At 39.4% G+C, this 27,886-nt stretch overlaps 2 protein-coding genes and 1 long non-coding RNA gene across 6 annotated transcripts in view; 1 reads left to right on the top strand and 2 right to left on the bottom strand.

The window, feature by feature from the left end:
• uckl1b (uridine-cytidine kinase 1-like 1b) overlaps positions 1 to 10,086 on the bottom strand; it is an 81,605-nt gene extending 71,519 nt beyond the window's left edge. For 2 of the 3 annotated variants that reach the window (XM_060937898.1, XM_060937897.1), the window contains exon 1: positions 497 to 884. In XM_060937898.1, coding sequence (XP_060793881.1) covers positions 497 to 564 — 68 coding nt within the window. In that variant the 5' untranslated portion in view covers positions 565 to 884. Of the gene's footprint in view, positions 1 to 496; positions 885 to 9,825 lie in introns of those variants that run through there. The other variant, XM_060937899.1, reaches the window with a different exon arrangement.
• LOC132896813 (uncharacterized) lies at positions 1,082 to 27,886 on the top strand. The gene is made up of 3 exons (XR_009656176.1): positions 1,082 to 1,175; positions 1,563 to 1,603; positions 26,331 to 27,886. It is a non-coding gene; the product is annotated as an uncharacterized LOC132896813 (long non-coding RNA).
• Positions 16,162 to 27,886, bottom strand: part of znf512b (zinc finger protein 512B) — a 166,346-nt gene continuing 154,621 nt past the window's right edge. For both annotated transcript variants that reach the window (XM_060937895.1, XM_060937896.1), the window contains exons 11-13: positions 24,591 to 24,653; positions 19,527 to 19,625; positions 16,162 to 19,308 (exon numbers count right to left, since the gene is read on the bottom strand). In XM_060937895.1, coding sequence (XP_060793878.1) covers positions 18,937 to 19,308; positions 19,527 to 19,625; positions 24,591 to 24,653 — 534 coding nt within the window. In that variant the 3' untranslated portion in view covers positions 16,162 to 18,936. The remainder of the gene's footprint in view (positions 19,309 to 19,526; positions 19,626 to 24,590; positions 24,654 to 27,886) is intronic.

Raw genomic sequence — 27,886 nt, 5'->3', positions numbered from 1 at the left:
TCAATTAACAGCCTCGTCAAAAGTTAATTAGTGCAATTTCTTGACCTCTTAATGTTTTTGAGATCAGTAAATTGTAAATAATAATAAAAATACAGCAAACAGCCCTCTTCTACAATGGCAGTAATTTGTATTATGTTAAGAACTGCTCAACTAAGTAAAGACAGATGACAATCCATCATTAAGATATGAAGGTTTTTTTTTAATGAATTAAAAAAAAATGTATTAGGTGGCCAGACTTTTGACTGTTACTGTGTATGAGTAACAAGGTCTTTAAAAACATAAATAAATAGATAAAAAAATAAATAAACACTTTTTTAAAGACCATACTGTAAACAAGATAAAATTATTGTGAATGCCAGTTTAAGGAAGTAGAATAGTAAGACCAGGGAAATGCAGCTTAAAACCAAATGATCATAAATTTAAGTGTAAACCACAGTTAAGTGTGAGTCATGACACAGAGAGAGAGAGCGAAATAAACTAAGTAACTCAGGCTTACCTGCTGTCTGCCCTCAAAGCCCAGCAGCCTGAGATCCTGGCTCCGGAAAAGCCTGGCAGTGTGTTCATTGTAAGCAAGCAAGAAAAAGAAGCGCCTGACGGAGGACTGTGCTTATATATCAGCTTGCTGCCCTGGAGCCTGCATGTACGCAGACAGGGTCACATACAAACATATGGGTATAGAGCCCTTTATATGGGTATAAAGTGTGTGGTGCCAAGCAAGAGCATGTAAAACATAAACTGAGAGAGAGACAGAGAGAGAGAGAGAGAGAGAGAAACAGAAGAGACACAAAACTATGATTTAAACACTTGTTTTGCTCTTCTTTTTGAATTTGCAAAGGAAAATTGAGAAATGAAACTGCGTCAGAGCTGTTGCTGCTCCCTGTTTCTCACTGTCTCTATCTCTCTCTCCTCCCTCTTGTACTATCCTGCCAACCTAAGAAGATAAACTCCCCATAGATTCTATTGGCAGAGGTATTAATAGCTCCAGGCTGGAGCCCTCCTCCTATCAGTAGCACACAGCACCCTACACAGGCCTCTAACAGCACTGGGCAGCTGGCAGTGGCACTTGGTATCGTAACGGAGCAATAAAGGAGAGACTCATGTTACTGCCTGCTGCCTCTCACAAACTGAAGTTAGAGAAAGTGGGAGAGAGAATTATCACCATTTTCTGTTTTAAGGTAAGCTACGGAAACAATCAAGCGGTTCCATCATGCAGAGCAGAAGTGGGGGACTGGAGTAAGCACAAAAAGATAAGAGCAGAGGGTGAAGGATATAAGAAACAGATTGGGAAGAGATCAGTGTCTGTACGTAACTAACACCTGTATCTATGGAGACATAAACCTACCCTCACCTGCGTCACCCTCATCCCATCAACCAACTACTCCCTCTGGACATTATTTGCATATCCACACAGACAAACAAAAACAGGAGCGTCTTTCAAAAAACAAATCTTAATGTACACAACAATAGTTATGCCTGTGCACCACAGAAGCTTCACTGGATGTTCTGAATGTTTACGGATAAAAACCGTGCTGTGTGTTATAGTGCTCGTTTTCACGTTACAGGGCTCTGTGATGTCAGTACTGGAAAAGGCCAAGAGAGAGAAGTATGAAGTAATGCATGTGCTACAGCCATACTGCTGTGTCTGTGGTTTTCCACAACATACACAATTGCATTCAAACACGAATTATCGTATGCTTCCTTAATTGAATGAGTTTATTCATGAGAACTGGTCTGGCAAAAAGCAAGTTTTCAAACACGGAGAGGTTAATCAGACCCATAAATAACTGATGATATTCTCTAATTAGCAATATGAGACGACTTTCAAAACATGAGAGGTACCGTTCATAAATAATCTTAAATGTTTCTTAGAAAGCCAGATAGGTAGAAAAGGAAACCTTTATTTGTTCAAACTTATCCCTAAAGTACAAATGCCACACTGCACATTCAAGATAATAAAATATCTATTACCAAACCAACATTTTAAATTCAAGCCTATTTCATGACTTAGTAAATGCAATCATTCCACACACACACACAAATGATCATTTTAAAATGCATTTCAAACTGTATATAAAACATAGATAATCCAAATTCATGGGCACAAGGGAAGCAGCAAACAAGAAGGAAATGTGAAATACAATTTATATTGCCCTTTGGAAATTCTAAATATTTTAAGCAGTGCTAACAACTGCAAGACAATACTTCTTAGGGATTTTGTTGCATTACAAACTTCATAACGTCAATTCAAATTACATTTGTTGCAGTATTCTAAGTCCAAACTACTGCATATGTAGACATGATGGGCTAGGAAAACAGATTGCTGAGCCACACCCCAAAATGCATGTATGCAGGTGTTTGTGACACACGATGGGCAAGTAGCACATCTGTCCTAACTGCATGGATATTGGTGGGCAACACTTATTTTCCTTTGAGTTTTAGTTTGCCCTCAAAGCAGATGTTACAACAGAATGTACGAAGAACTTCATCAGTATTAGGACTCAGCGCTAAAGTTACGACAATAACCAAGTTAAATAGCCAGCTGTATCTGCAAACAGTCTGCTTTACTAACTTGCAGTATGTTACAGAAATAGCAGGTCATTTGTCAGTTGTTTAAGGCTCTAAAGAGTGCACCATTGGGTTCAGCAGGGTTTATATATATAAAATCAAACTACTGGAACTGGTATTTAAGTCATCAATGTTATGTTAAATTTTAATGGTCAGCTTTGCCAGAATGCAAATGCACAAATTTTTTGGTAACAGACTAATTTTATTTTATTTTTTTTAAATATTACACCAAAACTTTAAATGTAGTTAATTAATTTGGACCAAAATGCCAGATAAAACCTGATAAGAATTCACCCCATTTCCAGAAAAGTTAGGACATTTTCCAAAATGCAATAAAAACAAAAATCTGTGAATTGTTAATTTAATTGAATCTTTATCTAACTGACAAAAGTACAAAGAAAAGATTTTCACTGGTTTTACTGACCAACTTAATTGCATTTTGTAAATACGAACAAAGTTAGAATTTGATGCCTGCAACACACACAAAAAAGTTGGGACAGAGGCATTATTACTATTGTATTACATAACCTTTCCTTTTAATATAACACTTTTTAAAATGATACTAACTGTTGCAGTTTTGCAACTGGAATTTTTGTCCATTTTTGCTTGATACAAGACTGTCGCTGCTCAACAGTCCGTGACTGCGGTTGTCTGATTCTCCTCTTCGTGATGCGTCATACATTCTCAACAGGAGACAGATCTGGACTGGCAGCAGGCCAGTCAAGCACACACACTCTCTGTCTATGAAGCCATGCTGTTGTAGCCTGTGCAGAATGACGCCTGGCATTGCCCTGCTGAAATAAGCATGGACTTCCCAGGAAGAGACGTTGCCTTGATAAATATGCCTGTCTAAAATCCCAATATATGCCCCAATATGTCAACGGTACCTTCACACATATGCAACTCACCCATGCCATGGGCACTGATGCCATCCATACCATCACAGATGCTGGTTTTTGCACTTTTCTCTGATAACAAACCGGATGGTCGTGTTCACCTCTGGCACTGAGAACACAATATCTGGTTTTCCCGAAAACAAGCTGAAATGTGGACTCATCTGACCACAGCATACATTTCCACTGCCTTTCGGTCCATCTGAGATAAGTTTGGGCCCAGAGAAGTCGGCAGTGTTTCTGCATACAATTGATGAATGGCTTCCTCCTTGCATAACAAAGTTTCAGGTTGCATTTCTGGATTTTGTGGTGGACTATGTTAAGTGACAACGGTTTTCCGAAGTACTCCCGAGTTCATGTGGTTATATTTGTCACATTAACATGACTGTTTTTCAGAGTGTGCCACCTGCGGTCTCGAAGGTCACACACATTCAGCAGTGGTTTCCAACCCTGCCCTTTACGCACCAAGATGTCTCTGAAATCCCTGAACCTTTTCACAATATTATGAACTTTAGATTTTGAAAGACCTAAAATCTTGTATTAAGAAATGTTCTTTTTGAATTGACTAACAATTCTCATGAATTTTGGCAAAAAGGAGTGAGACACGACCCATCCTTGCTTGCAAAGACTGAGCCTTTAGTGCATGCTCCTTTTATACCCAATCATGCTACCAATGAACCTGCTTATTGTGGAATCCTTCAAAATGGTGTTACTTGAATCTCCTATAAACTTTTCAGTCTTATTTTGCCTCTATTGCAACTTTTTTTGTGTGTGCTGCAGGCATCAAATTCTAACTTCATTCCTATTTACAAAATACAATTAAGTTGGTCAGAATCAAGTTTATTGCCAAGTACATTCTCACAGTAAAACTACTGAAAATCTTACTTTGTACATTTGTCTGTTAAATAAAGGTTCATGTAAATTAACAAAATCACAGATTTTTGTTTTTATTGCATTTTGGAAAATATCCCAACTTTTCTGGAAATGGGGTTAGTACATGACATAATACTATTTATTTATCTCATCTCATTATCTCTAGCCGCTTTATCCTGTTCTACAGGGTCGCAGGCAAGCTGGAGCCTATCCCAGCTGACTACGGGCGAAAGGCGGGGTACACCCTGGACAAGTCGCCAGGTCATCACAGGGCTGACACATAGACACAGACAACCATTCACACTCACATTCACACCTACGGTCAATTAATGGCCCTTTTCCACTACCCTTTTTCAGCTCACTTCAGCTCGCTTCAGCTCACTTCAGCCCGACACGGCTCGCGTTTCGACTACCAAAAACCAGCACGACTCAGCTCGTTTCAGCCCTGCTTAGCCCCTAAAACTCGCACCGTTTTGGAGTGGGGCTGAAGCGAGCCAAGCCGTGCCGAGTGAGGCTGGGGGCGTGAGCAGACACTCCCCTGTGCACTGATTGGTGAGGAGGCGTGTCCTCACATGCCCACACACGCCCCGCGAGCACGCTGGGATCTGTAAACACCGTAAACCCGGAAGGAGAAGAATTACGAATTACGAGAATTTCTGAAGCCTTATGCGCCTCGCCTCATCTATACGCTCTTGCCAGTATCTGTCCGCATTGTCGGTGACAACAAGCCACAGCACCAAGACCAGCAACACTAACGACTCCATGTCCTCCATGTTTATTGTTTACTCTCCGGGTCGTGAGACTACCGCTTAAAAGCTCACTGATGTCACTGTTTGCGCTGCTTAACGACATCACGTGACGTCCACCCACTTTCGCTAACTCCACCCAATGTGTCCACCCACTTCCAGCCAGCACGGTTCAGCGCGGTTGTAGTCGAAATGCAACTCCAACAGCCCCACTCAGCTCGACTCAGCACGGCACGGCTCAGCCCGACTCAGCCGCGTTTGTAGTGGAAAAGCGGCATTAGAGTCACCAGTTAACCTAACCTGCATGTCTTTGGACTGTGGGGGAAACCGGAGCACCCGGAGGAAACCCACGCGGACACGGGGAGAACATGCAAACTCCGCACAGAAAGGCCCTCGCCGGCCACGGGGCTCGAACCCGGACCTTCTTGCTGTGAGGCGACAGTGCTAACCACTACACCACCGTGCCGCCTCTATTTATTTATTTAAAAACTGTATCTGTCCAAGCCAACATTATATTTCAGATTGAGATGGACGTACATTAAACGAGATATATGAAAAATTAACTTTTTCAGTGCTTGTGCACATACAGTTGGGTATCGGGAGTACCTACCAACCCACAAACTCTCAAATAAGACAATCTAGTCAGTTTCTTTTGAGTTGCTATTTCAGAAAATGTGCTTTAACAAGCTGTTCAGATTTGGCTCCCCTTTCTATGCCACCAGTGGAGTTCATTAGAATTATGCCGCCCCCCTCATCTGATTATCTCCACTCATGGCTTGATAACTGCCTTTGTGAAAGAATATTCATGAGGAAAGTGCTTCCAGACTGGCCAGGGGAGGGGTAGGCTGAGCAGAGGCTCATTATAATTTAAAAGAACAGGCACTCAAATCGGCCATTTTGAACAGGGCTGTTTAGACAAGGTAAGAAGGGAGCTGTGGTGTTTTATCCTTGTGGTATTTTGACCAAAGCATGTCACAGACATTTCATTAAGACCTCAGGGAACTGTGTCAACTTGTGAAAAAGGGTTATAATATGTCACCTTTAAGCTGCTTGGTACTTGTGACATTTAATTAATTTTGTTCACAAATATATAATGATTGTAAAATGGTGTCAACTGGCAAAACTAGTTATGAAAATCGTGTATGATTATGGGGTGACGTACTATTTTCAGAATCAAGTTTATTGCCAAGTACATTCTCACATACAAGGAATTTACTTTGGTGATTGGTGCTTGAATAGTTAAGATAGAAGAATTTAGCAAAGACAAAACAAAAGTAGCTATATACATAGAATAAAAAAGAAGAATGTGAAATATACAAATTTATAAAGTGGACATATTTAAGGGGCATGTGCATGAGTTCTTGAAGTCCAAGCTGTACAGTATGTCCCGGAATGTGCAAAAACAGTCATATGATGAAGATGGAGAAGAGTCATGATGTGAATGCGTGAGCGGAAGAGAATATGTGTGATGGGATAAATAAGTAACCAAGCTGTACAGTGTGTGCTGGAACGTTCAATGAAAAGTTCACAGAATGAAGATGTAGGAATGAATTGTGCAAAATCACAGCTCGGAGACAAAGTGCATTAATGTTACAGATTGGAAGTGTAAGGGAGTCTCTGACCTTATTAAATACATTTAATAATATTAAATAATAGTCATATGTGGAATGGTGTGGTGGAATGACTGTCAAAAAATGACGAAATTATCTTGTGATGGCAGTGTGTCCTCTTTTGGACCTTAAAACTAGACAAATTAGATAAACTTATGAGACTAAGTGAGATTTGAACAAGTATTTTTCAACAAGTTCAAGGCCAAAAGTGCTCCTAGTTGATGAAAGCCCTATATATACAGCACCCTCCACAATTATTGGCACCCCTCATTAAGATATGTTCTTAAGCTTCTAATAATTTTTTTTAATAATATAGGACAACGCCGCAAAGAAAGAGAAAAATCCAACCTTTAATTCGAGTGCATTTATTCAGTGGGAAAAAAATCCCACATTAAGAAATAATTCTTTTACATGAAATCATGTGTGCCACAATTATTGGCACCCCTGATGTTAATACTTTGTGCAACTCCCTTTTGCCAACAAGACAGCACTTAATATTCTCCTATAACATTTCACAAGATGGAAGAATACAGAGAGAGGGATATTCGACCATTCCTCTTTGTATAATCTCTCTAAATCATCCAGAGTCCTGGGTCCTCTCCTATGCACTCTCCTCTTCAGTTCACCCCACAGGTTTTCAATTGGGTTGAGGTCTGGGGACTGAGATGGCCATGGGAGGAGCTTGATTTTCTGTCTGGTGAACCATTTTTGTGTAGATTTGGCCACATGTTTAGGGTCATCATCTTGCTGAAAGATCCAGTGACGACCCATCTTCAGCTTTCGGGCAGAGGCCACCAGATTTTGATTTAAAATGTCCTGGTATTTCAAAGAGTCCATGATGCCATGCACCCTAACAAGGTTCCCAGAAACAGGAAGAGAAACAGGCCCACAGCATCACCGATCCTCCCCCATACTTCACAGTGGGCATGAGGTGCTTTTCCATCTTTTGTGATGTATTAGAGAGTGCTTGCTGCCAAAAAGCTCTATCTTGGTCTCATCTGACCAAAGCACACGGTCCCAGTACCGCTTAGTGAACTCCAGACGTTTACGCTTGTAAGTGAGAAAAGGCTTTTTCCGTGCATGCCTCCCAAACAGCTTGTTGGCATGTAGATAGCACCTGATGCTTGTTATGAAGACTTTGTGACCCCAAGATGCTACTCTTCGATGCAATTCTCTAACAGTGAGCTTTGGAGAACTTTTTACTTCTCTTACCATCCTCCTCACTGTGCGTGGTGGCAAGATAAACTTGCATTCTCGTCCAGGCTTGTTTCCCACTGTTCCAGTTGTTTTAAACTTCTTGATGGTTCCTCTGACTGTAGATATGGGCAGGTGTAGACGAGCGGCTATTTTCTTGTAGCCATTGCCTGACTTATAAAGGTCGACACACTTGAACGGTGTGTTCTCTTGTCTTTGCCATGTTGAAGAGTGGATAAGAGAAATAGGCCTCTGTGTCACATCATATTTATACCCCAGGGAAACAGGTTGTGATTAATTACTAATTAAAAGGTTCCTAGATACTCTGAGAAAGAAGAGAAACAGGAAGAGAAACAGGCCCACAGCATCATTGATCCTCCCCCATACTTCACAGTGGGCATGAGGTGCTTTTCCATCTTTTGTGATGTATTAGAGAGTGTTTGCTGCCAAAAAGCTCTATCTTGGTCTCATCTGACCAAAGCACACGGTCCCAGTACCGCTTAGTGAACTCCAGACGTTTACGTTTATGCTTGTAAGTGAGAAAAGGCTTTTTCCGTGCATGCCTCCCAAACAGCTTGTTGGCATGTAGATAGCACCTGATGCTTGTTATGGAGACTTTGTGACCCCAAGATGCTACTCTTCGATGCAATTCTCTAACAGTGAGCTTTGGAGAACTTTTTACTTCTCTTACAATCCTCCTCACTGTGCGTGGTGGCAAGATAAACTTGCATCCTCGTCCAGGCTTGTTTCCCACTGTTCCAGTTGTTTTAAACTTCTTGATGATTCCTCTGACTGTAGATATGGGCAGGTGTAGGCGAGCGGCTATTTTCTTGTAGCCATTGCCTGACTTATAAAGGTCGACACACTTGAACGGTGTGTTCTCTTGTCTTTGCCATGTTGAAGAGTGGATAAGAGAAATAGGCCTCTGTGTCACATCATATTTATACCCCAGAGAAACAGGTTGTGATTAATTACTAATTAAAGGTTCCTAGATACTCTGATCGACTTTATAAACTACGGTAGAAATGACAGAAATGCTTCAATTACATTTATTTTCTAGGAATTGTCATGGGTGCCAATAATTGTGGAACAGGTGAGTTTATGAAAAATATTTCTTAGTCATGGATTTTTTTTTATTTATTCATTTTTAATTCACTTGAGTTAAGGGTTACATTTTTTTTTTCCAGTGTGAGATTATGCTTCTGGGGCGGCACGGTGGTGTAGTGGTTAGCGCTGTCGCCTCACAGCAAGAAGGTCCTGGGTTCGAGCCCCGTGGCCGGCGAGGGCCTTTCTGTGTGGAGTTTGCATGTTCTCCCCGTGTCCGCGTGGGTTTCCTCCGGGTGCTCCGGTTTCCCCCACAGTCCAAAGACATGCAGGTTAGGTTAACTGGTGACTCTAAATTGACCGTAGGTGTGAATGGTTGTCTGTGTCTATGTGTCAGCCCTGTGATGACCTGGCGACTTGTCCAGGGTGTACCCCGCTTTTCGCCCGTAGTCAGCTGGGATAGGCTCCAGCTTGCCTGCAACCCTGTAGAAGGATAAAGCGGCTAGAGATAATGAGATGAGATGAGAATGAGATTATGCTTCTGCAATAAAAACTGAATTTATTTTAAGGCTTTTAAGACATTTTAACCAGGGATGCCAATAATTGTGGAGGGCGCTGTGTGTGTGTGTGTATATATGCGCCATGACAGACATACAGTGCTTAGAGCAGTTGGATATTTTATTAGTGCATTTGTAAAACCAGTAGTTGAACTGGTTGCTCCTTAATATTAATAGCATTGGCGATTTCATGAACACTGATGCAACGTGCTGCAGCAGAGATCCACCACCATGGTGCTACTGCTTCTACTGTTTGTCTGGGTATTTTATCTGGCTGTGCTGGCTATATCTAATAAGGAAATAAAAAATAAACACTTTAGCCAAGAACGTTTTTGTAATGTACCTTAAAGATCGCATTGAAGATTTTTCACCGCACTCCATCGCTGAAAGCCTTCCTGGTCTTCACACGAGATGATGTTGTCAGATTCAGGAAGTGTCACGCTGCCGCGATGCTTCCTGGGATATGTAGTTCTACCAAAGCAACTCTGTATACTCCTGGAAGTCACGTGCACTTCAACTCCCAAGGTTCTTTTTATTTTCAGCGAGTTATTCTCTTTTAGCTCTGGTCACACACATAAGGTGAACAAATGTGTAGTCGAAAGATAGACCAAGCCACCGAAGTGGAAAATAACGAGGCAGTCTTTAGTCAACAATGTTTTATTAAACATTTGCGGGTTACTAATGCACACTCAATACAATGTTGGGAAAATAGACAACAAAGGGTTTTGAGCTGTTGATAAACTAGAAAAAATTTCCTTGGAGAAATAAAACATTTTAGACTGTTAGCCCCCTCATTACATAGTTAAATCTTTATAATAAGTGTTATAACTGTTTTAATAAACCACATTTTATATTCTTCAGTTCCAGTCATAAAATATTACATACATTTCTTGACAGAATTTTGTGTTGGTTCAATATTTAGTTTTAAATAGGTAAAGAAAAGGAAACCATTTTAATAAATTATCTAAACACTCCCTAAGGTACAAAAGCCACACTGCACAGGCAGGATAATAAAATATCTATCACCACTCCAACACTTCAAATTCAAGCCTATTTCATGGCCTAGTAAGTGCATCAAATGCATAAAATCCACACTCACGAGTGCACATGCGCGCGCACACAAACACACAGATGACAATTTTAACATGTATTTCAAGCTGCATATAAAGGCATACATATAATCCAAATGAATGGGCACGAGGAAAGTAGCAAACAAGAAAAAAAAAGAGAAATACAATTTATATTGCACTTTGGAAATTCTAAATATTCTAAGCAGTGCATACAACTGCAAGATAATACTCCTTAGGGATTTTGTTGTATTGCTGTCAACTGAAATGAAATTTGTTGCAGTATTCTCAGTACATGGCAGACTAGGAAGACATATTGTTGAACTCATTACAAGAGTATACCTACAAAATTTGATACAACAGTCTTAAATTATTCATTTTTAGACACCAAATAAACAGTACGTTGTGGCGTTGCAAAAGAATCATTTGGCAAGACAACTTCAGGTGGATTTTTTTTTTCTGCTCATTTTGAACGGTCTCTTTACAGAAATATGTTTAAGTGATGCATTTCGATGTACTAAGAATTATTTTTCAAATAAAAAGTCTAAAACCTGCATAATTCACTTTCACCTTCCTTTCCTTTAGCAACCTAAATTAGGATTAGTATTTACTTTTTCACAGCTCACTCTAAATAGGTTAAACAGGGTGCCCCTGTGTTAATTACAAGTCCCTTTGTGTCCGCTAAATATCTGAGTTTGCGAGGTCTCACAGCTAACATGGTAGATCAGACCAGTCCTGCTGTTTTGAAGAACAAGGAACTACCTGTGAAGCTTATAGCTGATGTTCTTAGGAGGAAAAATGATGAAAAAGGTTATTAAAATATAAGCAAAGTTCTGAAACTTCTTAGCACTGTGAAATGTATTATAACAATGTAGATAAAATATGGTGTAGCCCAAACACTACCAAGCTCAGACTAAACTGAGAGCTTGGGAAAAGAAGAGTCCGGCAACAATGTTGAAGGGGTTACAGAGCTCACTGGATGAAATACTATAATTTATAGTTTGAAAAATAAATAAGTACATTACTAAAACAAACTTTTGACCTTACTTTCACATCCTGTTTGAATACATTTGGCAGTTGAAGCACAAATTCAGACTCCTTATGGTTATCTCTATGCGATATTCATATAACTTTAGGTCTATGGAATGGAACACTGTTGATTTATTAAGCGAGGTGTTGGTAACTGGCAGCACAACATTACATTACATTACATTACATTACAGGCATTTAGCAGACACTCTTATCCAGAGCAACGTACAACATACCCAGAGCACCCTGGGGAGCAGTTGGGGGTTAGGTGCCTTGCTCAAGGGCACTTCTGCCATTCCTGCTGGTCCAGGGGGTCTCAAAGCTGCTTCTCTAACCATTAGGCCATGGCTTCCCCCGCATGAGTTTGTGATCTCAGAATCTGAAGCTGAAATGTGCACAAATCTCTGCGTCTGGTGCTTGCTGCTTGGGTACAAGCCCTGGCCATGGCATAACTGTGTGAAATTTTATATTCAGAGGTGTGTTTACCTAGGCTGGCTTGCGAACCTTACATCTATATCCCGTGAGCTGAATATCTCGCCTTGTGTTTAACACAGATTGGCATTGTCACAGTGCAGGTACCTCCTAAATATCTGAGTGTGCACATCTGTAAGTGTGTCAAGGGTGTTTCAGTAGAAATTAGAAGGGCTCTCGGAGAGCACAGACCTCCACCAAGGCCAAATGCAGCAACATTAGCGAAACTAAAACTGTCGAGCCGCCCTGTGAGTCACATCAGTCACATCCACTTCAAAATTTAATGGGTTCTATCTTGGCCCATGCTACACCTTGCCACCAAATTTCATGAAATTTGGGCCTGTAGTTTTTCCATGTAATCCTGCTTAAAGACAAACAAACAAACAAACAAACAAACAAACTGAAAGCACAACCTTCTTGGCAGAAGTAATTAAACTGTGGTGGCAAATTAATGGGTAACCCTAAATTTCAGAGCACCCTCAATGAAAAGTCAAGCAACCCCATAGAACCAGCAAAAGACAGTCTCTGGTGCTGACCCTGGACATCTGGACTAAAGCCAAAGCATAATGTTTGGTGCAAACCAAATACAGCCCAACACCCAGGTAACACCATTCCTACAATCAAGCACATTGGTCGTAGCATCATGCTCATGGGTTGTTTTTCAAAAAGAACTGTTGAAGGTGAAAAGCTTGTTGCCATCACAGGCAATATGGATGGAGTCACACTGCTCCGCAATCAAATTGTTGAGGAGAACCTGTACCAGTCAGCCAAACATCTGCATTTAGAGTGAAAATATATGCTCTAACAGGTCAGTTAGCCAAAGCACAGGGCAAAAACCACAAATCAATGGCTTGAAAAAAAGGTTTTTGTTTTGGCTGAATCAAAGCCCAGACTTAAGTCCAATTGAACAACTGTGGCATGACCTAAAATTTCTGTCCACCTACATTCTCCATCTAATTTGGCAGAATTAGAGAAAATATACATTGAGGAATATAAGAAATTGCCAAAATTAGAATGTGAAAAGCTCATAGAGCCCCATCCAAAACAACTCATCTGAAACTATGGCAGATTCACACTAAGGGGTGTATACTTGTCAATTAAGCAGTTTTTAGATTTTTTTTTTATTTTCAAATAATTCTGAGGATATCCAAATGCTTGATTTTATTTGATAGAGAATCACTTCAAAAGGAGCAGAAAAAAAATCACATCCTGATATGCTTAAATTTGACATTGCAATACAGCAAAAAGAGTAATAATCACCGGGGGGTTAATACCTTCTAGAAGCACTATATTTGTAAGTATGGAAGCATTGAAGCAAGCATGCACAGAAGCCAAAATTGAGAGCACTTCAGTTCTGCAAACACAGAGCACTGAGGCACACATGCTTTTCCCTTTGCTCACCAGCACCTAGACTTTACTCGCAAGTGCTCTTCATGCTCAGCCAGCCTCTCCATATTACAAATATTGTTTAAAAGCTATAACTTCTTAAATGTAAAACTCATCACTAAAAGTTCAGCACATGGCAGCATCCAACATGAACGGAGCTACAGTACCAGTCAAAAGTTTGGACACGCCTACTCATTCATGGGTTTTTCTGTATTTTGAGTATTTTCTACATTGTAGAACAATACTGAAGACATCAACACTATGAAATAACATATGGAACATATATGGAATTATGTGGTAAACAAAAAGTGTTAAAAAACAAAATATGTTTCATATTTTGGATTCTTCAAAGTAGCCACCATTTACCTTGATGATGCTTTGCACACTATTGGCAATATCTTAACCAGCTTCATGAGGTAATCACCTGGAATGCTTTTCACTTAACAGGTGTGCCTCGCCAAAAGTTAATTAGTTAAACTAGTTGTTTGAGACCAGTAAATAATAAAAATAAAGCAAATTGACCTATTTGACAACTGTAGTAATACATATTATGCCAAGAACAGCTCAACTAAGTAAAGAGAAATAACAGTTCATCATTAATTTAAGATATGAAGTGTCTTTTACTTCATAAAAATAAAGAGAAAACATTGAATTAGAAGTGTGTCCAAACTTTTGACTGGTCCTGGAAATTTATTGTTCCATGGTGACCCTGATTACTTAATACTAAGTAGATTTTTCATTTTTGTGTCAGTATCAGTATACAGTATATGAGCACTCATATACATGTACTAGTATTCTTACTTGTTCGGGGAAAAAAATTATATTGTTGGATTCTTACATTCAACTGAATCCGAACAGAAAGAAACATTGGCCAATTGTATATACTGTACCAGGATTGCAATATGGAACCACAGTGTAATCCCGGCACCATAAAACATATTGATAACAGGCTTTGGGAATACATATTCATATGCTGAAAAATTATTCGGTCCAAATAAGACATTGCATTATCAACTTTATGGTTTAGTAACTATTTGTGCAGATCGAGCCTTGCTGTTGCCCTTGTAGAAGGTAAGGTTATGATTAAAAGAAGATGACCATAAAAGAATATCCTAAACCTATCCATTGCATTATGCTGAAGAGAATGGGGCAGGTCGCAAGTTAAAGTGGGTAAAGGGGAGAGGAGAATAAAGTGCAAGAAAGTGCAAGTGTTTTTTTCCTCTTCAAATGTGCCAGTCTCTGCATTGCTTAAGTATTATGAAAACATTCCATGCCGCAAATGAATTAAAGCAAAGTCAAGGACTTGCCAGTTAAACTGACTCGAACTGAATCAAACAGCCTACACAAACCAGCTCAGGGTTATAACGTTTATAGTTTTCAAATGTGCATTTATTTTTAGATTGTTAACTAAAATGTTTTACTTAGCTTTATGTACTTGTACCTTAGTTTAAAAAAAAAACTCTGTTTGTCAGCATGTTCTCAGGCAGCTCTTACAAAAGTAAGCTATAAATGAACAGAAGTGAAGCACTAGCTTGCTGGAAGAGGAATTTATTCTCAAATCACTGACGTATGAAATCAATGATAGAGAACACTGACATTTGACCAAAAGTTCTAATAGCATCTAAAAAGAAAGAAACAAAGAACACGAGTGAACATTGGTGTGTCTTTTCAGAGGAAAGAGAATGGAAGGGCTTGAAAACTTATTCAGAGCTACTTTGTTGGTTCTGGTATAAATGTGTCATCCTCACAAACAGTAAAATTATAACATGCACAACTTAGCTAAAAAAAAAACCTAAAAAAAAACCACCTGTTCTGAAAGAGTTTAGCTTATTTTTGCAGGTGTAGCTTACGAAAGCACCAGACTTGCAGGTGGAGACTTTTGATCCAACATAGTAGTTGCACTCCTTGCACATCTACATCCACACTGACATGAACTGCACATGTGCCTGTCCATTGAGGGCAGGGCTTTTGAGAGATGTTTGGTGAGATGCTTGAATGAAGGGCATAGGAACAAAAAGAGGGACGCCTTCAGTGGACAATTTAGCAAAATTGGCAAGTTTGATTACAACGGCTTTAAATTAGAATAATTTATTTATTTTTATTAGAAAGAAATTTGGATGACTAGATATTAAAATTATAGCTACAGTAAATGTATGTCATACTAGGTAAACAATTTCATGCAGAGAACTGGACAAGCTTCACTGGTTCTTAATTTAATTCATGAAGGGATTAATTCTCTACTTGACTTATTATTTATGTTTGAATCGAACCTATGTATTTGATCAATGTTAAATTTTTATGAAATGAGAGCACAAATTATTAAAATAGCCTATTATTTGTCTAGGTTTTAACCTAAAACCAACTGCTATATAGTACTGGCTATTAGAAATAGAAAGGCAGTCATAAATGGGTACAAGCTTAGTTCTCTTAAGATTCGAAGGAAAATACCAAGCAGATAGCAAGAGACTGGACACAAACCACACAAACTACACTACTGCACAGGAAGCAGACTCTTTCATCAGCTAACCTAACATTTAGGTTCCTTTAACTGAACAAATTCCAATATATCAGAAGAGAATGCAAATAAGACATTGACCATGAAAGAAAATAGAATATATTTACCAACCTTTTTGGGAATCAATGGACAAAAACAAACTGTCTGTATAGTATTCATATATGAATATAGAAATACACAATACAATATATATGTGATAAAACACCAGCTGTAAATTAGCAATACAAGCTTACTGAATATACTGAGATCATTTTATTTGTCAGAAATGGTTGTCAGAAACGTTTATTTGCCCTAATAATGTTTTCATATGTAAGTGTATATGCACACATATAATATGCAAGCTATATAAGCTTTCATTACATCTTTTTAGCTCAATCACTGAAATCAACTTTAAAATGGGACGAAAAGGGATTGTGTGTATACCAGTATACATCTGTATACCAGTAGACACATTTTATATATATTCCCCTGAAAGTATTGGAACGGCAAGGTTAAATCTTTGCTAGATTAATGGCAAGGTTAAGTCTTTGCTATGCACCGAAGAGTTTTGGGTTTCAGATCAAAAGATCAGATGAGAGATCAGAATTTCAGCTTTTATTTCTTGATATTTCCATCTAGACATATTAAAGGAAAGCTTCAGGATTTTTTTTTTTTAACCTGGGCCCTAGTTTCCCATCTGTTTGGGTCCAAATATTTACCAGGGACAAAAACAATTGAGACAGGTCAAGTATTAAGTAATAGCGCTATAATGGGTGACAAAGTGGTGTAGTGGTGAGCACTTTTGCCTCACAGCAAGAAGGTTCTGGGTTTAGGCCCAGTGGCCAACAGGGGCCTTTGTGTGTGGAGTATGCATGTTCTCCCTGTGTCTGCATGGGTTTCCTCCGGGTGCTCCGGTTTCCTCCCACAGTTCAAAGACATGCAGTTAGGTTTACATGGGATGGCCTTGGGCTGAAGTGCCCTTGAGCAAGGCACCTAACCCCCAACTGCTCCCCGGGTGCTGTAGCATAGCTGCCCACTGCTCTGGGTATATGTGTGTGTGTGCTCATCGCTCACTTATGTGTGTGCATGCGTGCATTCACTGCTTCAGATGGGTTAAATGCAGAGGATGAATTTCACTGTGCTTGAGTGTGCATGTGACAAATAAAGGTTTCTTCTTAACTGACAACTGCAAAATTGTTAAAAAAAAAAAAAGCTTTCAGCCATGGTGAACACCATGTGCCAACCAAACATGGAACATTAATCCCACTCATAGTGACATTAACATGGGGACAAGTTGACATTAGCCCTCCTACCAAGCTAACAGTACCCAAAGTCACCTCTGAGCCTAAAAAAAACCTAACAAAACACCCGGACTGTGGCTTATCAGCCCAGTGGGTGCTAGTTTTCCAATGGACGGGGCAGGATGGCCCACCATCTGCAGAGGGTAAGGCTGTAACTAAAGCTGTTTAAGGCTGAAGGAGAACCCTTTCTCCATTACACTCCTGGGCATAATGACCAGATGGTTGGCACCTCCTACAAATGATGGAGCCATCACGAGGGGCCCTATTATGCTTAGGTGGCTCTTGATCCAATGATCCAAAACATACAAGCTCATCATCAAGCATGGAGGCTTGGGCTTTTATAGCGATTTCTGGAACAGGCTCACTAATCTTTATTGATGATGTAACTCATGATGGTAGCAGCAGAATGAATTTATAAGGCTTCAGAAACATTCTGTCTACCAAATTACAGAAAAATTATTTAATCTAATTGGGAGGAAGTTCATCATCCAGTAAGACAATGACCCAAAACACACTGCTAACACAACAAAGGACTTCATCAGTTTTAAACTGACCAAGTCAATCACCAGACCTTAATCCAATTGAGCATGCATTTCAGCACCTGAAGAGGAGACTCAAGGGAAAAAAAAACCAAAACAAAGAACAACTGAAAGAAGCTGCAGTACAAGCCTGAAAAGACATCACAAAGAATGAAAGAATCCAACAGTTTGGTGATGTCAGTGGGTGGCCAGCTTCATGCAGTTATCACAAGCAAGGGATAAGCAACCAAATATGAAGTATTATTTATTTAAAGACTATCTGTTCCAGTACTTTTGCACATTTAAAGAAATTGGGTGATCTGCCACCAAAGGTTCCATGTTCTAAGTTTTTTAAAAAGACCAGCTCATCCTTCTCAGAATCCTCTGCACCAAGTAGTGAGTCGCGATTTTCTATGCAAGTGATATTACAAAAACAAGCCACAACAATCCTGTGCAATCCGGGCCAAAAATATTCAATTTTAACATGAAATCAAAGATATTTTGTCAAAGTATCTATATTTTAAATTCTTTTGACCAATCCATTCTGTTTTCATATGGTTATTCAGTTGTAATGGACCCGAATCAGCCTCTTGCGTGGCTGCAAAGGACAAAAAAAAAAAAAAGCATATTTTGTTCATAGCTTCCATGCCTGATACATAGAAGAAGATAAAGTTCAAGCTGGGTTTCGAAGGGATCACTACCAGTGAATTTCCAGAGGCTTTGCTATACAGACAGCTAACAGGTAGCGGTCACGTGCTTTCAAAACAAAAACAGCAAATTGGATTCTGGGAAGGGTGAGTCGATCCCTTTAACATGTCTAGATGTAAATATCAGGAAATAAAAGATGAAATTCTAATCAACTGTCTCATATACATTTTTTGGTATCAAACCCAAATGTCTTCAGTGCATAACAAAAACAAAAGAATCGTCCTTGCCATTACAAACCTTTCAGAGGGGACTGTATATCATGTTTATGTATATATCAGGTTTAAAACTGTGTAAAACTAATGCAAGAGCTAACCGCTGACACGTTCATCTGCTCCCCCCATCTGCTATTCCGTATCAGCTCCATCTTCTGTGTAATATTTAAATGCAGAGGTGATGACTTACAGATGAATTATTGTTTTGTTTGTTTACTGGTATATTGCTAACAGCATCCTGTCTGGTACTGAAGTGATGAAAGCCATCTTACTCTGTGAGTGGTGCTTTATTAGGCTTGGCTCTCTTCTTAACAGGAGGCTTCAAATCTCTATTGTGGGTTAGAGTTGTACCATCCATTGGTGTTGGAATATTGTCGGGGGTGGTGCAGGCTGGGTTCTGGCTTGATGTTTGGATTGGTGTTGGTCTTATGCTTGGACTTGCAGTTTGGTGATTCATGGAAGGTCCATTGCTATTATTCAGAGTCTTTTCTTGGGTGGGCGTTGTTTCAACCAGACGTTCTTTGGGTTTCCGACCCCTTTTCTTCCAGGGTACTCCATTTTTCATGTCTTTCTGCAGCTCCTTGCTCTGTGAATCTTTTTTCTTGCTGTTAGACATGTGGCCTGTTGCTCGAAACCAATTCTGAATTAAAATGAGGGGACAGCAGGATGTGCGGAAAGAGGAGGTGAGAGTAGCTGACATTGATGTACTAGTCTTGTGACAAGGGAAAGTCAAAATTATATGTATAGGGATGTGCATGTGTGTGTCTGTGTGGGTAAATATTATGTGTGTGACAAAGTATGTGCATGTATGTGAGTGTGGGTGCATGAAAGTGTTTTTATGAATGTTTTATGGCTCACCTGAGAATGTGTCTTACAAATGTGGTATTTCACCCCACTCTCAGAGCTGAATTCCTTCTGGCACAGTAAGCACGTATACTTCCCCACATTGACCCCTCCCTGTTCGGAGTAGAATTAAAATTGTGACAGTGAAACATTACAGAAAAGGTACATCATATCAGTATTGATAAAGTATCTAGTTTCCTTTCAAATTTTCCCTGTTTCATAAACTCCAAGATGAGTAGCAGCAGTTTAAATGTTTTAAAAATTTGTACGATGATTTTTGTTAAGACAGCATGCATACATGTCAACCTTTGGTCAATCAAACCTGTATAACCAACCTCCAAAATCCGTATTTCCCTTATAAAATCCATTTAAGATGCAAATTAAAATAATTTACCTAAAATTTGAATGATAATTAACAATGATATATCCAAGTTACTTTTTATTCAATATTAATAACAATAAACCTTCAGAATGAATACAAAGCTCCAGTGTTTGACAAAAACACAAAGTGTCACTCTAATGTTCTGAATTGTACTCCATGACAGCTTTTTTTAGCACTCTGCACCAATACCTCACTAGGCTGCATGTCACAGCGAGTGTCTGTGTTGATCTTGCCGGAGTGCCCATTCAGAATCTTTTCAGTCGCTAGTGAAAGTCGCTCAGGTGGAAATACGCGTTTCAAACAAAATGTTGCTTCCCGGTTGGCGGGATTCTCGCAATGCGGTGTGCGCATGATCAAAAGTGGAACGAAGTCTCGCTACCACAAGATAACGTGCGATTTCATAAGACTCTTTACTGGCTATTTGTGCTTTCTGTGGTGTACAGTACGTTTGTAAATGTTATGCGCTCTTTTATCATCGTGGGAATTGATTATAGCTCTAAATAAATATTGAAGTTTTTTTAAAGAATCCGTATAACTTTATTTGTACGCCCATATACTACATTTATTGAATCAAATCCGTATAAAATACGGACATTCCGTATAGGTTGACATGTATGAGCATGATCTGACAAATACAAAAGCAAAATGTCTTCATAAGCTATTAGTATAAACAAATCATGTAACATCTCATCTCATCTCATCTCATTATCTGTAGCTGCTTTATCCTGTTCTACAGGGTCGCAGGCGAGCTGGAGCCTATCCCAGCTGACTGTGGGCAAAAGGCGGGGCACACCCTGGACAAGTCGCCAGGTCATCACAGGGCTATCATGTAACATATTGAGTAGTTAATAAAAGATTCATTTTAGAATGCCCAGGGAGAACACTGCTGAACTGTTTCAATTTACTTGGCTAGTTATGACAAAGTCAGCGATAAACATGTGAAATACAAACAGTATGCTTTTGTGTTTATTCCCCTAACAAAAATTCCTGGTGGCACTGGCTATTTAGGACTAAATTCCAAAATATTTGCATTTCTGAGCAAGGAAGATGAGCCCATGTCTCTAACATGACTAAAAGAAGCGTACACACAATTGAGGACTCCATCACAGAATTTTCAGGTGCTTATTTCTGAAACATGTGATACATTTGGTTTGATTATATTATTGTAACAAAAACAATTTACACACGGTAACCCCAAATCAGAAAAAAGCTGGGATGGAATGGGAAATGCAAGTAACAAAAAGAAAGCAATGATTTATCCATTTACTTTTATTTCACTGCAGACAGTATGAATCCAAAATATTTCACGTTTTGCCTGGTCAAATTCATTTCATTTGTTAATATAGATCCATTACTGTGTTTCAGGCCTGCAACACATTCCAAAAAAGTTGGGACAGGACAATTTAGGGCTAGGAATGAGGTAAAACAATTAAATGATGTGATTTGAAACAGGTGATTGTAATCATGATTTGGTACAAAATTAGTATCCAGGAAAGGCCTAGTCTTTGAGGACCAAAGATGGTCTGAGGATCTCCAGTTTGTCAACAAACGTGAGAGAATGTTTTTAAACATTTCAAAAATTATGTTCCTCAAAGAAAGACAGGAAGGGATTTGGATATGTCACTCTCTATGGTGCATAACATCATTAAACAATTCAAGGAACCTGGAGGAATTTTCGGTGCGTAAAAGGCAAAGCTGCAGTAAAAGCTTCCTTTTACTGTACAAAAAGGAAGCTTTATGTTAACTGTGTCCATAAGCGCTGTCGACTTCTCTGGGCTCTAAGACATCCAGGATGGACCATCACACAGTGGAAATGTGTACTGTAGTCAGATGAATCAGTATTCCAGGTCTTTTTTGGAAGAAATAGATACTGTGTGCTCCGGACCAAAGATGAAAAGGACCATCCAGACTGTTACCAGCAACAAGTCCAAAAGTCAGGGTCTGTCTCTATGGGGTTATGTCAGTGCCCTTAGCAAAATTAACTGATATGTCTGTGATGGCAGGATTAATGCAGAAAAGTATATTGAAATTTTGGAGAAACATATGCTTCCTTCAAGATGGCATATTTCAGGGACGCCCAATCACCCATGCATATTTCAACAAGACGATGCAAAACTACATCCTGCACACATCACAAAGACATGGCTGTGGAAGTAGAGGATGCCTGTCTCCTCTGTCCCCGATAAGAATTGTGTGGCAAATTTTTGAATGAATAATGCGACAACGATGACCCCATACTCTTCCACATCTTAAGACCTATTTGGAGGAAGAATGGGACAAAATAACACCTGAAACGCTTCATCACTTGGTGCCTTCACTTGCTAAACATCTTTTAAGTGTTGTGAGAAGGAATGGCAACATTACAAAGTGGTAAATGCTTTACCGTCCGAACTTTTTTTGAAATGTGTTGCAAGATATAAGGGTTTATTTTGAAAAACAATAAAATTCATGAGGTAAAACATCAAATAATGTACTGTTTATTGTTTTGAATGAAATACAAGTCAAAGATTATTTACACATCATTGTTTTCAGTTTTAATTTCAATTTCAACATACCACCCCACCTTTTTTCATTTGGTGTTGTAGTAAGAATAGTAAAAATATTACCCAGGTCATTAGCAACACTTATCATTGACACATGTAGGCCCACTTTCTTACCAGATTTATTACCAAATTAAGTTCAAACTGACATTTGCCAAACGTCTTGCAATTATCCGATGCAATTTATTTACAAATTATTACTGTATCATTTTATACAACCCTGTTTCCAAAAAGTTGGGACACTGTGTAAAATATAAATAAAAACAGAATGTAATTATTTCATGGACACTATATTTCATTGAAAATAGAACAAAGACAACATATCAAATGTTGAGACTGATAAATTTACTGTTGTTTGAAAAATATATGCTCATTTTGGGCGGCACGGTGGTGTAGTGGTTAGCGCTGTCGCCTCACAGCAAGAAGGTCCTGGGTTCGAGCCCCGGGGCCGGCGAGGGCCTTTCTGTGTGGAGTTTGCATGTTCTCCGCGTGGGTTTCCTCCGGGTGCTCCGGTTTCCCCCACAGTCCAAAGACATGCAGGTTAGGGTAACTGGTGACTCTAAATTGACCGTAGGTGTGAATGTGAGTGTGAATGGTTGTCTGTGTCTATGTGTCAGCCCTGTGATGACCTGGCGACTTGTCCAGGGTGTACCCCGCCTTTCGCCCGTAGTCAGCTGGGATAGGCTCCAGCTTGCCTGCGACCCTGTAGAAGGATAAAGCGGCTAGAGATAATGAGATGAGATGAGATGCTCATTTTGAATTTGATGCCAGAAACAGGTTTCAGAAAAAGTTGAGACAGGGGCATGTTTACCACTGTGTTGCATCACCTCTTCTTTTAACAACACTCTGTAAATATTTGGGAACTGAGGAGACCAACTGCTGTAGTTTTGAAAATGAAATTTTGTCCCTTTCTTGCCTGATATAGGATTTCAGCTGCTCAACAGTCTCATCTGTTGTATTAACAGGTCTGGACTGCAGGCAGAAGGGTTTAGTGCCCGAACTCTCTTACTACGGAGCCATGCAGTTGTAATACATACAGAATGCAGTTTGGCGTCGTTTTGCTTAAATAAACAAGGATTTCCCTGAAAGGACGTCATAAGGATGGCAGCATATGCTGCCCCAAAACCTGCATATATCATTCAACATTAATGATACCTTCCCAGATGTGCAAGCTACCCATGCCGTGTGCACTAACGTATCCCCATTCCAATATGGATACTTGCTTTTGAACTTTGAAGCTTTTGGATGCTTTGTAGTGATAACAAGCCGGATGGTCTCCCTCCTCTTTCGCCCGGAGGACATGACATCCATGATTTCCAAAAATAGTTTCAAATTTCAATTCATCAGACCATAGGACAGTTTTCCACTTTGGCCTTAATCCATTGTAAATGAGCTCAGACTCCGAGAATGCAGCAGTGTTTCTAGATATTAGTTATATATGGTTTCTTCTTTGTATGATACAATTTTTTCTTGGATTTGTGAGTGCAGCAACAAATTGTGTTCGCAGACAATGGTTTTCAGAAATTTTCCTAAGCCCATGCAGCAGATTTCCACTACAGAATCATGTCTGTTTTTAATACAGTGCCACCCAATGGCACAAAGATCACGGGCATCCAATATTGGTTTCTGGCCTTGTCCCTTCTTTACAGAGATTTCCCCAGATTCTCTGAATCTTGTAATGATATTATGTACCGCAGATGATGTGATCCCCAAATTCTTTGCAATTTGATATTGAGGAACATTATTCTTAAATTGTTGCACTATTTGCCCATGTAGTTTTTCACGGAGTGGTAAACTCCTTCCCATCTTTATTTCTGAGAGACTCAGCCTCTCTGTGATGCTCTTTTTATACCCAGTCATTTTACTGCCCTGTTCCCAATGAACCTAATTAGTTTTTTTTTTTTACTTTTCCAGTCTTTTGTTGCCCGTTCCAACTTTTTTTGAAATGTGTTGCTGGCATGAAATTCAAAAAGGAGCACATATTTAAAAAAAAAATAAAATAAAAATTGTCTTTGTACTATTTTAAATGATACATAGGATTTCAATGATTTGAAAATCATCACGTTCTGTTTTTATTTACATTTTACAGTGTCCCAAGATTTTGGAAATAGGACTGTAGATGTAAATGCTCATGGACCATAGAACTCAGCTGTGTACCTTGATGCAGCTGGTAAGATGAGCTTTGAGTCCTGACACACTTGAATAAATAGCTTCACAGCTCTGTCAAGGGAAATAAGCTAATTATTCCACAGGGAACCACAAGCAAATAAAAAACTATTGCAGTTGAGATGTTATTGTATTTCAGGTATATACAGTAATGTCCATAAGCATTTGGACAGTGACGATTTTCGTAATTTTGCCTCTGTACACCACCACAATGGATTTGAAGTTAAGCAATCAAGATGTTATTGAAGATGTTATCGAAGTGCTTTAATTTAAGGGGTTTAACAAAGATATTGCACTGCCAAAAACGATATCTTAGCAAGTGAAACTATCTTGAAATAGTTGAAACGATCTAGCATTTCCTATTAGAAGAATACAAGACACCAATTCTGAGATTATTAAACCTAGTTCTAGATTGCAACCAACTTACTAGTATTCTAAGATGTCTTATCAAGTAAAAATATCTGTCTGTGCAGCAAGATAATTTCACTAGCATTAAGTAATTTTCTCCTGAAATTCAGCTTTCAATTTTTTTGCAGTGTGCATTAACAGTTTAGGAATTACTGTACAGCCATTTTTACGTAGTGCCTCCATTTTTACAGGCTCGAAAGTAATTGGACAAACTAACAATTGTAATTATAAAAATAAGCATCATTTTTAATACTTGGAAGCTTCAAATATTTTAATTACTGCCTGAAGTCTGGAACCAATGGACATCACCAAATGCTAAATTTCTTCCGTTGAGATGCTTTGCCAGGCCTTTATTGCAGCCACTTTCAGTTGCTGCTTCTTTGTGAGTCTTTCTGCCTTCAGTTTAATCTTTAGTAAGTGAAAAGCATGTTCAATTGGGACTTGGCCATTCCATATCTGTGCATTAAGAAGCTCCTAAATTGCTTTTTCAGTATGCTTGGGTTATTATCCATCTGTACTGTGAAGCGCCGTCCTATCTGTTTTGCAGTATTTGACTGAATCTGAGCAGAAACTATAGCTCTACATACTTCAGAATTCATCCTGCTACTTCCATCAGTAGTCACATAATCAATAATCACCAGTGACACAGTTCCACTGGCAGCCATACATGAACATATCCACCATGTTTGACAGGTCATGTGGTATTCTGTGGATCATGAGCCCTTCCTTTCCTTCTCCACACTCTTCTCTTCAAGTCATTCTGGTACAAGTTAATTTTGGTTTCATCTGTCCAGAGAATCTTGTTCCAGAACTGGGCAGACTTTCTAGCAAAGGCTAACCTGGCCTTTCTTTTCTTAAGTGTTACCAGTGCTTTGCATCTTGAGGTACTGGAGTGTTGCCAGTGCTTTGCATCTGTATTTACATTCATGAAGGCATCTCTTGATTGTGGACTTTGACAATGACAGGCCTACATCTTGAGAGTGTTCTTGACTTGGCTAGTTGTTATGGAGGGGTTTTCTTCACCAAGAAAGTAATTCTATGGTAATCCACTTTAGTTGCCTTCTGTGGTCTTCCAGGCCTTTTTGTGTTGCTGAGCTTGCCAGTACATTGCTTCTTTGTAAGAATGTACCAAATTGTTGAGTTGGCCACTCCTAAAGTTAGGAGTGTGATCTCTCTGATAGGTCTGTGTGGCAGCGGAGGCATGATCAAGCATCGGCTGTGGATGGTGAGGAGTCAGGTAGAACCAGCAGGTAACATGTAAGGAGTCTCACCTGTGTCTGATTACTGATATTTTATTTATGTTTGTCTCTTGTGTTCTTGCAGAAAAGCCAGTAACCAGAGAGAGAGAGAGAAGCAAGTCAACGCCGTGTGTGTGTGTGTGTGTGTGTGTGTGTGTGTGTGTGTGTGTGTGTGTGTGTGTGTGTGCCCGCCCAGTTTAAGTCACTGAAAAAGCAAACATAAGCAGTAAATAAACACACCTTATGTTGTGTCAAGCCTGATTCCCAGTCCCTCATTTCCCACGAGCATCAAAAGTGTTACAGTCTGTTTTGTTTTTTTCAGCCTAATGATGGCCTCCTTCACTCACATCAACACCTCTTTGGACCACATACTGAGAGTACCTATGAACAACTGCCAAATGCAAATTCAACATGGAATCAACTCTAGACTTTTAACACTGCAACCCTGCTATAACAAGCTATTTTACTACGAACTTTTGCATATGATGAACTAAGTTTGTGTCCCCCGCCTTTAATGACAATGAACCAGAGTCTTCAAAAAAAAAAAACATTGCTGTGTAACATCCGTGCGCGCTGCATGCTCCAAGCACCATAAAGACTAATTACAGTACTATGTACCTGTTCCGGATTAGAGTGCAATCACAGCACATGCTTATAAGGACTCTCTAAAACACACAGACTTGGAGAAATATGCATTCTGTACCTAGTGTCTCACTTTACCAAGCCTTGTATTGGTGTATTGCCTTTCTGGTTTGTTTTGTGTATTTGGACTCTGCCTTTCATCTTTGCCTCCGCCATTCTGTTTGTGCCTCGCTTGACATTTGCCCGTTTCATGACCCTGCCTTTGTATTACGTTTTTTAACTGTTTGCCTGCCTGCTTATAAATAAACACTCTTCCTGCAATTATATCCATCATTCACCTGCTTACATGACACACTGAGCCATGCGTTCCTGTTCCTACCAGACACAAACAATAAGTCATCAAGTAAGTAAACAAAGGCTTAACTAGCCTAGCTTAGGTGTTAATCACTAACAATTATCAAGAACAGTGATCAAAGGATCGATAAAAGGATGAAATGACTGCTGATACCGCTAAACCTAGTTAAAGTGTACCAGTGGTCTTTTTGTACCCCCCCACCCAGCCCTACAGCACAACATAAATGACATCATTGGTATTTTGCAACACATGAATGAACTGAATGGTGAAGATTTAGAAAATATAGCAAGTCAGTGGATGGACATTGACAACGATACACTGGTAACCTCAGTCATTTCTATAACAGACGAAGAAATCATCACCTCCGTTCATGATCCTTTAACTCAATCCATGAACTATGATAGTGACTCAGAAGGAGAAATTTGTGAGAAGGAGAATGTGGCAAAAATTTTACATATAATGTGAGTGTTTGGTGTGACAAGTGGGTCAATTTCAGTACCATGAACTTTTCAGTATAACAAACTATTTGGACGTCCCCCCCCAGGGGTTTGTTATAGTAGGGTTGCAGTGTACCACCTTATTTCGTTATGAAATAATGAGGAAACAGGCTATAACTGGGCATGAAACTTCTTATTAGTCAATTGCCCAATTACTTTTGATCATATGAAAATGGAGGGACTATGTAAAAATGGCTGTAATTTGTA

This window comes from Neoarius graeffei, chromosome 13 (assembly GCF_027579695.1).
Source record: "Neoarius graeffei isolate fNeoGra1 chromosome 13, fNeoGra1.pri, whole genome shotgun sequence".
NCBI lineage: Eukaryota > Metazoa > Chordata > Actinopteri > Siluriformes > Ariidae > Neoarius > Neoarius graeffei.
The sequence above is the reverse complement of the archived record's forward strand: the minus strand, read 5'-3'. Positions and strand labels throughout refer to the sequence as shown.